Source organism: Polyodon spathula, chromosome 10, assembly GCF_017654505.1.
Source record: "Polyodon spathula isolate WHYD16114869_AA chromosome 10, ASM1765450v1, whole genome shotgun sequence".
Lineage (NCBI taxonomy): Eukaryota > Metazoa > Chordata > Actinopteri > Acipenseriformes > Polyodontidae > Polyodon > Polyodon spathula.
Window position 1 is genome coordinate 454,932 of NC_054543.1, and position 12,339 is coordinate 467,270.

General features: G+C 45.8%; 1 protein-coding gene across 3 annotated transcripts in view; it reads right to left on the reverse strand.

Annotated features, from left to right (window-relative positions):
• Positions 1-905: 905 nt before the first annotated feature.
• The window catches only part of mfsd13a (major facilitator superfamily domain containing 13A), an 11,741-nt gene continuing 307 nt past the window's right edge, over positions 906-12,339 (reverse strand). Inside the window, exons 2-9 of one of the 3 annotated variants that reach the window (XM_041260687.1) lie at positions 9,334-9,580; positions 8,458-8,537; positions 7,436-7,885; positions 7,012-7,129; positions 6,414-6,462; positions 4,654-4,825; positions 3,068-3,261; positions 906-1,802 (exon numbers count right to left, since the gene is read on the reverse strand). In XM_041260687.1, coding sequence (XP_041116621.1) covers positions 1,555-1,802; positions 3,068-3,261; positions 4,654-4,825; positions 6,414-6,462; positions 7,012-7,129; positions 7,436-7,885; positions 8,458-8,537; positions 9,334-9,498 — 1,476 coding nt within the window. In that variant the 5' untranslated portion in view covers positions 9,499-9,580 and the 3' untranslated portion in view covers positions 906-1,554. Of the gene's footprint in view, positions 1,803-3,067; positions 3,262-4,653; positions 4,826-6,413; positions 6,511-7,011; positions 7,130-7,435; positions 7,886-8,457; positions 8,538-9,333; positions 9,581-12,339 lie in introns of all 3 variants that reach the window. The other 2 variants (XM_041260686.1, XM_041260688.1) reach the window with 2 other exon arrangements.

A 12,339-nucleotide genomic window follows, 5' to 3' on the forward strand; every position in this document is an offset into this window, starting at 1 on the left:
GAAATGCCCATCTTTCTGCTCAGCTGCTTAGTTTACTGTCCAGAAGACACTCATCTTACACAACACTAGCAGACCTGTGCATAAACACAACTACTGATATACAACCAAGAAACTGAAAGGGATTCATGTGTTCATTTGAAGACAAGAAGAGGTGAGTTTAGATGAGCAGGTAACAGCCACTATCCTTGGCAGACAGTATCTATCGTATATGTGTATATATAAAGTTGTGTTTGTTCAGTTCTCAGCAATAGGCACTAGACCACACAGCCTTCATTAGTCCTACCAATAAATGCTGCCCATATCCTGAGGGATCTGTTTAAGGAATGTCCCTAGCAAGTTTAATATCAATTTGATACAAAATATAAAAAGAAATGTATGGGTGCCTCCAAAATACCTTCCTCCAGAGGGATACAGATTCTCTCACGAAGTACATGTTCCATATGCAAGGTGTGCATGTGTGTATTCAACCAAAGTGTGAACATCCTGTCTGTTGTGTGTTACTGCTTTCATAAAATAGCCCCACCCAAAGCACAGCGTCTGTCAAATGAACCTGTGAGATTGATGGCGCTTGACGTTCCAAGCCATGCTTGTGTGGGCACGTGTTTTACACAGGCCGGAACACTTGTTAGCCAATGAGATTTCTCCTTCTTGCCATTTTTTTGGGGGGGAGGCTTGGTCCATATCTATACTATATAAAATATAAGGAAAAAAAGCAATTTAATTATGTAAACTCTAGCCCCAGAACTGGTTTCAAATAATGTTTTTTTTATACCCTTTTTAATACAAATGTAATAAAATATTATACAAACATTTATCTAGACATTTTCAGGTTGTGTGAGATATAAAAACCACCACATTGAATCCACACAAATCCCTTATTCATACATTCTAAATAAATAAAAGGGTTAAGATTTAAACTTTTTTTTTTTTTTTTATAAATATAAAGTAAAATATAAAACCAACAAAGTTGCAGGTTACCAGTCTGACACACTCAGCCTTGTAACACTGAATCATTTCTTCAAGGTTTTAGGGTAAGTTTGTTAACAGGTGTGTAGAGCGACAGAGATCTATCTATCTATCTATCCACACAGAGTCATGTTTCAAACACTGGTTTACATATATGTGTGTTCTTGTTCTATGATCTACAGTTCATTTAAAAATGTGTAAAAAGTCATCAGATGTTTAAAAATCTAGAAAGTTTGTTTTGGCACATTAATGTAATTCCATGTATTTTTCCAATGGCTGTAATTTACACGACATGGACGAGATGTAAAAGCCATTCAATCAAAGAGGTGATGCTGCTGAATTGATTTGCACTTGGACAGCAGCACAATCCAGACAGACATATGGACAAATCCATGCTCTTTTTACACCTTAAAAACATCCAAGCGTATAAACCATTAAAGTAAAACCATTTTTTTTGGTCCATAATCTGTGGTCCATATTTAAATTGTACTGGAATGGAATGTTTGCTCTATCAAAGTAAGGCAGGTTTGGTTTGCACACGCACACGAACGGTGCCCCTCCAGCTTTGGCAGTTGTTTAAAGTTTTGATCAGATATCTTTCACATCAATAGGAAGTTCCTGTAAAGCACTCTGCCTCTGTAACTTTATGCTCTGCAGACGCTTGCCGTGAAGTGAGAACTGGGACCAGGCCAGCAGCTGCAGGAAGGCGCAGGTGATGGGAATGAAGACCAGCAGGTAGAAGCAGCCCTGCCGCAGAGTGCTGAACCAGGCAGGGTTCCACATCTCCTGGGTGCGGACCACTTCCTGCAGAGGGTCTCGCTGGAAAATGTCATGTCCTGGGGGAGACAGAGCAACAGACGAGACAGTGAGAAGAGGAAGGTGGAGAGTCTGGGGCAGCGAGCAGTATTTCATATCCTGGGGGAGACTGTGAGAAGGGGAAGAAGGTGGAGGGTCTGGGGCAACGAGCAGTATTTCATATCCTGGGAGAGACGGCAAGAAGGGGAGGAAGGTGGAGGGTCTGGGGCAGCGAGCAGTATTTCATATCCTGGGAGAGACGGTCAGAAGGGGAGGAAGGTGGAGGGTCTGGGGCAGCGAGCAGTAGTTCATCTTAAGGACAGGCCTGCATGTACATATTTTAAATATAGTAATAATAATAATAAAACAGAACTATGGTAAAGGATTACTTAAGAGATCAGGACACAGAGGGGAGAATCTTATTTTGCAGCAGCCTGAGCGGTGCCAGTACCTGTGTACACACACAGAGCAGCCCCGAGCGGTGCCAGTACCTGTGTACACACACACACACACACGCACAGCAGCCCCGAGCGGTGCCAGTACCTGTGTACGCACACACACACACACAGAGCAGCCCCGAGCGGTGCCAGTACCTGTGTACACACACACAGAGCAGCCCCGAGCGGTGCCAGTACCTGTATACACACACACACACACACACACAGAGCAGCCCCGAGCAGTGCCAGTACCTGTGTACACACACACACACAGCAGTCCCGAGCGGTGCCAGTACCTGTGTACACACACACACACACACACACACACACACACACACACACACAGTCGCCCCGCGCGGTGCCAGTACCTGTGTACACACACACACACACACACAGCAGCCCCGAGCGGTGCCAGTACCTGTGTACACACACACACACACACAGAGCAGCCCCGAGCGGTGCCAGTACCTGTGTACACACACACACACACACACAGAGCAGCCCCGAGCGGTGCCAGTATCTGTGTACACACACACACACAGCAGCCCCGAGCGGTGCCAGTACCTGTGTACACACACACACAGAGCAGCCCCGAGGGTGCCAGTACCTGTATATACACACACACACACACAGAGCAGCCCCGAGCGGTGCCAGTATCTGTGTACACACACAGCAGCCCCGAGCGGTGCCAGTACCTGTGTACACACACACACAGAGCAGCCCCGAGCGGTGCCAGTACCTGTATACACACACACACACACACACACACACACACACAGCAGCCCCGAGCGGTGCCAGTACCTGTGTACACACACTCACACACACACACACACACACACACACAGAGCAGCCCCGAGCGGTGCCAGTACCTGTATACACACACAGCAGCCAGGTTCCGATGAGCGGTGCAAAGGTCTGTCCCGGCTTGGTTACCAAGGCGACCATGCCGAAGAGCAGCGCGGAGGCTGCCTGCTGCCGCCGGTTCATTACAAGATCCTCATCAACCAGGTCACTGATCACCAGGTTCAAGAGCTTGCAGGTCCCCTCAGTGAACACACGATTACTGCAGGACAGAGACAGAGGCAGACAATCACACCCCTTCATACAGACACAACACTGAACACACTGCAGAGAGAGAGAGAGAGAGGAGAGAGAGAGAGAGAGAGAGAGAGGCAGACAATCACACCCCTTCATACAGACACAACACTGAACACACTGCAGGAGAGAGAGAGAGAGAGAGAGAGAGAGAGAGAAGACAATCACACCCCTTCATACAGACACAACACTGAACACACTGCAGGAGAGAGAGAGAGAGAGAGAGAGAGAGAGGCAGACAATCACACTCCTTCATACAGACACAACACTGAACACACTGCAGGAGAGAGAGAGAGAGAGAGAGAGGCAGACAATCACACCCCTTCATACAGACACAACACTGAACACACTGCAGGAGAGAGAGAGAGAGAGAGAGAGAGAGAGAGAGAGAGAGAGAGGCAGACAATCACACCCCTTCATACAGACACAACACTGAACACACTGCAGGAGAGAGAGAGAGAGAGAGAGAGAGGAGAGGCAGACAATCACACCCCTTCATACAGACACAACACTGAACACACTGCAGGAGAGAGAGAGAGAGAGAGAGAGAGAGAGAGAGAGAGGCAGACAATCACACCCCTTCATACAGACACAACACTGAACACACTGCAGGAGAGAGAGAGTGAGAGAGAGAGAGAGGCAGACAATCACAGAGTTCATACAGACACAACACTGAACACACTGCAGAGAGAGAGAGAGAGAGAGAGAGAGGCAGACAATCACACTCCTTCATACAGACACAACACTGAACACACTGCAGGAGAGAGAGAGAGAGAGAGAGAGAGAGAGAGAGAGAGAGAGAGAGAGAGAGGCAGACAATCACACTCCTTCATACAGACACAACACTGAACACACTGCAGGAGAGAGAGAGAGAGAGAGGCAGACAATCACACCCCTTCATACAGACACAACACTGAGCACACTGCAGGAGAGAGAGAGAGAGGCAGACAATCACACCCCTTCATACAGACACAACACTGAGCACACTGCAGGAGAGAGAGAGAGAGGCAGACAATCACACCCCTTCATACAGACACAACACTGAACACACTGCAGGAGAGAGAGAGAGAGAGAGAGAGAGAGAGAGAGAGAGAGAGAGAGAGAGAGAGGCAGACAATCACACCCCTTCATACAGACACAACACTGAACACACTGCAGGAGAGAGAGAGTGAGAGAGAGAGAGGCAGACAATCACACTCCTTCATACAGACACAACACTGAACACACTGCAGGAGAGAGAGAGAGAGGCAGACAATCACACTCCTTCATACAGACACAACACTGAACACACAATCACTGCAGGACAGACATTTTTTATTAAAAGTGAAGTTTCTTTGAATGGTTTTATTGGAGGAGTTACCTGGCTATAAAGATACACAGCAAGTAGATCTGGTCTGGTCCTGCCAGCAGCATTATGACACTGAGGATGAGTTTAAGAAAGAACAGCCAGCGAACCACAGTGTAGACTCCATAGCGACCACACAGGGACAGGAAGTAGAGGTTATTCAGGTGGGGGGCGATGTACGAGAATCCTGAAGGACACATGACAGAGATGTGCTTATTTAAAAGGGTAGACCTACAGCAGTATGTACATGTATTAGAACACCCCATTGCTTCTGTAGTTCAGCAGTGTGCTCATGTAATAGAGCACCCCATTGCTTCTGTAGTTCAGCAGTGTGCTCATGTATTAGAGCACCCCATTGCTTCTGTAGTTCAGCAGTGTGCACATGTACTAGAACACCCCATTGCTTCTGTAGTTCAGCAGTGTGCTCATGTATTAGAGCACCCCATTGCTTCTGTAGTTCAGCAGTGTGCACATGTACTAGAACACCCCATTGCTTCTGTAGTTCAGCAGTGTGCACATGTACTAGAACACCCCATTGCTTCTGTAGTTTAATTGTTGTGCATATGAAACCAAACCACTACAAATGAACATCTTGGAAAAACTGTCAAAATAGGCAACTAAGTGATTGTCTAACTTAACAGATGACTAATAGGCCACACATGCAGTTCATTTAAAACAGTGAGAAAAGGAACACAGCCACTAATGGTAAAATGCATGATACTTTTTAGACATTGTTTAAGATGCCTAATTAAAGCATCAAAGTGGTCTAACATTTTCACACGAGTGCCTATTTCTAGATCACTGATTGCCAACTGAAAATTGCAATGATCGCACCCAGAAGTTTTTATGCAGGGAGGTATACAAAGAATATAAAATGACAAATGTTGGTGTTCTAATACATTGGCACACTGATTGGTATTAGCAGGTAGCTGCACTGTTCCTGTTTGTCTGGTACAGTATTAGCAGGTAGCTGCACTGTTCCTGTTTGTCTGGTGCAGTATTAGCAGGTAGCTGCACTGTTCCTGTTTGTCTGGTACAGTATTAGCAGGTAGCTGCACTGTTCCTGTTTGTCTGGTACAGTATTAGCAGGTAGCTGCACTGTTCCTGTTTGTCTGGTACAGTATTAGCAGGTAGCTGCACTGTTCCTGTTTGTCTGGTACAGTATTAGCAGGTAGCTGCACTGTTCCTGTTTGTCTGGTACAGTATTAGCAGGTAGCTGCACTGTTCCTGTTTGTCTGGTGCAGTATTAGCAGGTAGCTGCACTGTTCCTGTTTGTCTGGTGCAGTATTAGCAGGTAGCTGCACTGTTCCTGTTTGTCTGGTACAGTATTAGCAGGTAGCTGCACTGTTCCTGTTTGTCTGGTGCAGTATTAGCAGGTAGCTGCACTGTTCCTGTTTGTCTGGTGCAGTATTAGCAGGTAGCTGCACTGTTCCTGTTTGTCTGGTACAGTATTAGCAGGTAGCTGCACTGTTCCTGTTTGTCTGGTGCAGTATTAGCAGGTAGCTGCACTGTTCCTGTTTGTCTGGTACAGTATTAGCAGGTAGCTGCACTGTTCCTGTTTGTCTGGTACAGTATTAGCAGGTAGCTGCACTGTTCCTGTTTGTCTGGTGCAGTATTAGCAGGTAGCTGCACTGTTCCTGTTTGTCTGGTGCAGTATTAGCAGGTAGCTGCACTGTTCCTGTTTGTCTGGTGCTGGTACAGTATTAGCAGGTAGCTGCACTGTTCCTGTTTGTCTGGTACAGTATTAGCAGGTAGCTGTCCTGTACGTTTCTTACCGAGCAGAAAGGATCCTGTGGAGGCTGAGATTCGGTCCGAAAGGAGATGCTCCAGAAACAGTGGGAAGAAATTGTTATTGAAATGACAGTGAAACACCTGGAAGATTAGAGAAGGCTGTTAATCATTGCCAGAGTCCTTTTTAAAATCAATTCCAATTCCCATTTCCTTTTAATCAATTCCAGCACATTGATCAGTATTCTGTTAATTATCTTCACAGTGGCAACGCAACATTTAAATTGAAGTCACTTAGTCAATGAAAATTGGCTTTAAATCAAAGCAGTTGAAGAAATCACAACAATTCTCTAAAATATAAATTCAAATTCCTTCAGCAGTGTATGGTAACAAAACCAGAGCAGATAAAGTCCAGGAGCTTCCCTTTCTTGCTGTAAAATATGAGCTGCCCTATCTCTGGTGCCTAATTAAGATGCAGCAAATCAAGGGGTGAGTAAACACACAGCCTCATAATACTGATGCTCTCAAGGCAGTGCTGCACGCTTGAGATTTAGAACAGCCTGGCAACGCTAGACTGTTTGTGCGCTACACAAGATCATTTACTCATTCATTGAATACAAAGGAAACACGGAATTATCTGTTCACCTGGACGAGGTTCATGGAGGCAAACCAGAGGAAGTTTGTGTGTTTGGAGAGCTGCTTCAGGTACTGCCTCAGTGTCAGCACCTTCTCCTGAGCAAGAGGGGCCTGTCCAACACACAGCCTGCCAGTGCCAAGGGGAACAGCAGGGAGACAATTACTGCAACAGCACAGACCACAGACCACAGCACACTTATCATCCACCCTCCTTAAAACCTGAGACCAACTAGAATCTTTCTTAATAAACCCTAGAACTGAAAGATCTATAAACCATTAACAATACAAACACACTCTTTCAGTCCTGTTCATTTTCATCCTTCTTCAAAACAACTAGAATGACCTCCTTCATAAAGACAGCTGTAATAAACCCCAAGTACTGAAACACCTCTACAAAAACATTACTCGCACTCCTCAAGAAGCACAAACATACTCTTTCAGGACAGAGTCCTCCTCCTCGTCTTGTCTGGCTCTACCTCGAAACCTCTGACGCAGGAGCCAGCAGGCCACGCTGAAGCCCAGGATGGAGAAGGCAGCCAGCGCCACACAGAACACCCTGAAGGAGAAGAAGTTCTCCTTGTCCCAGAAGGAGTAGGACATGAAGACGGACAGGGAGCCCAGGGCGCTGAACAGCGAGCAGTGGAAGTTCAGCCGAGTCCTCTCGCTGGCCGACACGGCCAGGTCCGCCAGCAAGGCATTGTGGTTGAGGTCCACTACGGTGAGAAAGCCGTCGTAGAGACACAGGCAGACGAGGAACTGCAACCCAGGCCTGGCCCAGGACACCCAGAATGCCAGGAAGGAGAGTGCAAACAGCGGGCCAGTTCGGGACAGAGCCTGCAGCCTCTTCAGAACCACCTGTGGGTTTGAGATCTGAACCCCTGCTCTACAGGGAGCACGAGGTGGAGAGAAATTAGACGGAAACAGAATTCATGGTGGAGAAGACAGAGTCTACGATCATTTAGTACTTTCTAAAACAGAAGTGTCCACTCGGGACAGCAGCAGAAAGTATGCTAGCAACTTTACACTGAATGCACACTGTTCATTTTTACATTCTATCTATTAAAAGAGGGCTTTACTGTCGGTAAGGCCCGTCTCCTGCAGGTAAATGTATCGAGCAGAGGGTCCTCTTCTTGCTTAAACATGCCTTGGATTCTGACATGAACACTTCATACACTCTCCACAGCCTCCCTATGTAATCCAGCGATACAGACCCCTTTCACTTCATTGTGAACGTGTGCGCTTCTTCCACGTGACTGACCCTGGCATCGTTTTCACACATGAAGCTAGAACACAACCCAGTTCTGACTCAGGACATTCTACATTTCTACAGGATGTAAGCATGTCAGCGCTTGGCTTCGAATCTGAGACGGGCCGGCTATTACTTCTTCATTTTGAAAGCAGGGCGACAGGGAAGCGGTTAACAGGGGTGGAAGAGAACAAAAAGGAAAGACTTACTGCTGTGAGCCGAGGAAGGAGCGATCACTGATCCAGCCAAAGAGAGGGTCGTTCAGGCTGTTCCATATGAGAAACACTGTCTGGGGAGACAAGACAACTAGTTTAACTTAAGGCGCTGTCGACTTGACCGCACAGCTGAAACCAAGTTTAGAAGAGCAAACTCAAGCTGTTAAAAGACATGCCATGATACAAATTGCTAAACTATGGAAAAGTAGTTGGGAACACTAGGAATGAGTAACTGATAGCAAGCTATGGGTGTACTGAATACACTTTTTAGCAGTTAATTCACTTTACAAAAGGTCAAATATACATAGGGCTTCCAATTCTCTGTGTTTTATCTCGACTTTTCTACTCTCCTGTAAGAATTCAATTGATACATGTTCAGCCATTTGTGTCTCTCAGTCACACTGAGAAATGTTCATCGTAACACTGATTTCATTTACAGGTTTTTCTGTATAACTGAATTGTCTCTTAAATCGGCCAAGGCTTCATTTTTGTTTTCCAAGCAGAACGTACAAACGAGATCACAACATGTTAAGCAACTAATCTTTATTAAAGCTATAATGAAAAATAAAGTATTTTATTCTGGACACACTATTACAATCGTTCTGTGCGACTGTATTTACAAGAATAAAAAGCTTCGCTTCTGCTTTGAAATGAAAGAGTAATACTTAAGATTTAAAAGCCCATTTAGTTAAACACGTTTCTTTGTTGTGATTGGCACGCAAAACACGAAAGGCTTAACAGGTATCAACTGGACTTTTAAAGGACAGCAGAAAAGTCAGGGGAAATAAATGACTTCAACATTGTATTTTTTTGCAGTTCCAGTTTTGGAAGCAAGCAATAAATATGTGTGCATAAATATCTTTAACTCACCTCCCCAACCCAGAAGGAGACTTTATCAATTTTATAGACAGACACGAAGGTGTCCACATAGTAAAGCAGGAAAACGTTGTGCAGAATGGAGACAAACAGAGAGAGGGAGCCATAGAGAACAGCAGTGGAGATGCTGAACAAGCAGCTCCACACTCTTCTAGCCATCGTCTTCAATCACTGTTACAACAGAGGAAACTCCACCCATCTCTCAAAGGGACGTGGCTCTGGCCAGTGCAGCCCTCCTTCCCTGTGGAAACAAGCAGCCCACACATGTGAAACACAGAGACCCTGCAGCTCAAAACAAACAGCCCCGCTCACACAAACGTGATGTGAAACACAGGGACCCTGCAGCTCAAAACAAACAGCCCCGCTCACACAAACGTGATGTGAAACACAGGGGCCCTGCAGCTCAAAACAAACAGCCCCGCTCACACAAACGTGATGTGAAACACAGGGACCCTGCAGCTCAAAACAAACAGCCCCGCTCACACAAACGTGATGTGAAACACAGGGGCCCTGCAGCTCAAACAGCCCCGCTCACACAAACGTGATGTGAAACACAGGGACCCTGCAGCTCAAACAGCCCCGCTCACACAAACATGATGTGAAACACAGGGACCCTGCAGCTCAAACAGCCCCGCTCACACAAACATGATGTGAAACACAGGGATCCTGCAGCTCAAAACAAACAGCCCCGCTCACACAAACGTGATGTGAAACACAGGGATCCTGCAGCTCATGATCGTCATCTCGCAGCTTGTTTTACTGAATATAGAAATGAGCAAGGTTTCTTCCACTCTGTGTAAGAAAGGATCTGGATGTCTCCTTTATTTTAACCATCAGCCACACACACACACACACACACACACACACACACACACACACACATGCTGAAATCCTTATTCAACACTCAAGTGTTGAGAAACAGCCCAGTGATTACGAGGTGAATTATCATTACGAAGCACAACCACGAGTTCCACTCATCAGTAAGAGGAAGAGATGGGCTCCAGATTCACTGCTGTCACCCATGGGAGGGGGGCTCAAAACCACTGAAACATTCGTCCTTATTCTCACAATATCTGCTCTGTTGCAAGAACAAAGAGAGAGTGGGTGGAGAGACATGTTTCAGCCCTTGAGTCAACAATGCAACTGCAGCTGTTCTCAATAATAACTCAGCTCCCTGGAGTCTGAAAGACTTCATTACACATACAGGGCCTGTGGAAAACGAACACAGAGTATCTTCAACACATGCAGCACACTTCCCTTAACTGGCACTGTTGATTTTAAACTGAATTAACACACTGACCAAAATCAGGATTTACTGTACGCCCAAAAACACAAGACCTGCCTGGAAACAAACTTCTGTAACGATATAACAGATGTCACGAGGTGGAAGCGAACAGCAAGATTTTGTTCATAGTGTTTGAGGTATTAGCACTGGGGAGTGGAAAACCTCCTCTTCAGTCTTTTTAGCGAGCAGTAACTCAATGACTGCTTGTTCACTTTGCTGCAGCAAGTTGTGGCAAAACAAGTTCCAATCACAAAGCAACAGCTCAGAGCCACCCCTCTGTTAGAAAACGCTGGCTAGGCTGCGCATTCACTCAGGAGTCCACAGCAAACTCGCTCAGGGTTCAAGCTCAGGCTATTAGTTTCTCACTGGAAAGGGTTTGAGATAACGGCCCTGGCGAGTCCTTCAAGGGATTTAGTTTCTATTCAACTGCGTGATGCTCAGGACAGTTTACATTTCACAAGTGCGCTGGCTAACAGAAACCTGCAACTAACCCACTCCAGTGCATGTCTGTGTGTTTTACTATATAATAAAGTATCTCATGTGAACAATTAGTCTCACTCACATATTACAAGTCAGGCACAACAAAGTGAACAAGTGCAATTGTAGAGTGTCCACATACAATATTCAACACACAACAAATGTATCTTTAAAGTTGCATAACTTCTTTCTCATTCCTAACAACCAGTACTGTAGTTTTTTTACATGCATTTCTCTTGAAAGCACAACTGAAAAAAAGAGCTGGTCTGTATGCACGTGGCAGCTAAAGAGCGTGGTCTGTATGCACGTGGCAGCTGAAGAGCTGGTCTGTATGCACGTGGCAGCTAAAGAGCTGGTCTGTATGCACGTGGCAGCTAAAGAGCTGGTCTGTATGCACGTGGCAGCTAAAGAGCTGGTCTGTATGCACGTGGCAGCTAAAGAGCTGGTCTGTATGCACGTGGCAGCTAAAGAGCTGGTCTGTATGCACGTGGCAGCTAAAGAGCTGGTCTGTATGCACGTGGCAGCTAAAGAGCTGGTCTGTATGCACGTGGCAGCTAAAGAGCTGGTCTGTATGCACGTGGCAGCTAAAGAGCTGGTCTGTATGCACGTGGCAGCTAAAGAGCTGGTCTGTATGCACGTGGCAGCTGAAGAGCTGGTCTGTATGCACGTGGCAGCTGAAGAGCAGCCTAAATCTTTCATAAGACAAATAATAAAAAGGGCACAAAAACACAACTTTTAAAAAAGATTGGGATTTTCACAAGATACAATAAACCCTGTGACAGTATGTGAGGGTAAGTCTAAACCCAGCGATAGTATGTGAGGGTAAGTCTACTTAAAACTATTTGTAAAATCAGCATGCATGATTACAATTAGACATTGTCTTTTCCCAAATTATAAAGAGACATTGCACGTTACATTGAGTAAACTGAAAGTTCATTGGGGAAAACAGGCAAACTGCTAGGAATACATCGTGGGTGGATTACTCCTCTCCTCCCTCGCTCCCATCCAATTTCCTAGTACAAAGGTCACCACACACACACAGGATTTACAGTTTGTAAAACGGCTTATTTGGAATTAGGACAGCACTTGGATCAAAGCCAGATTTGCTCGAGGAAGCGGAACACCTGGGCCATCAACATAATTGTTCAGTATCGTAATCAAACAGACAGCTAACTAGATATGAGCAAGTACAGCAACGCATTATGTTAGGACACAACCGTACGGTTGTTTTGCCGCTG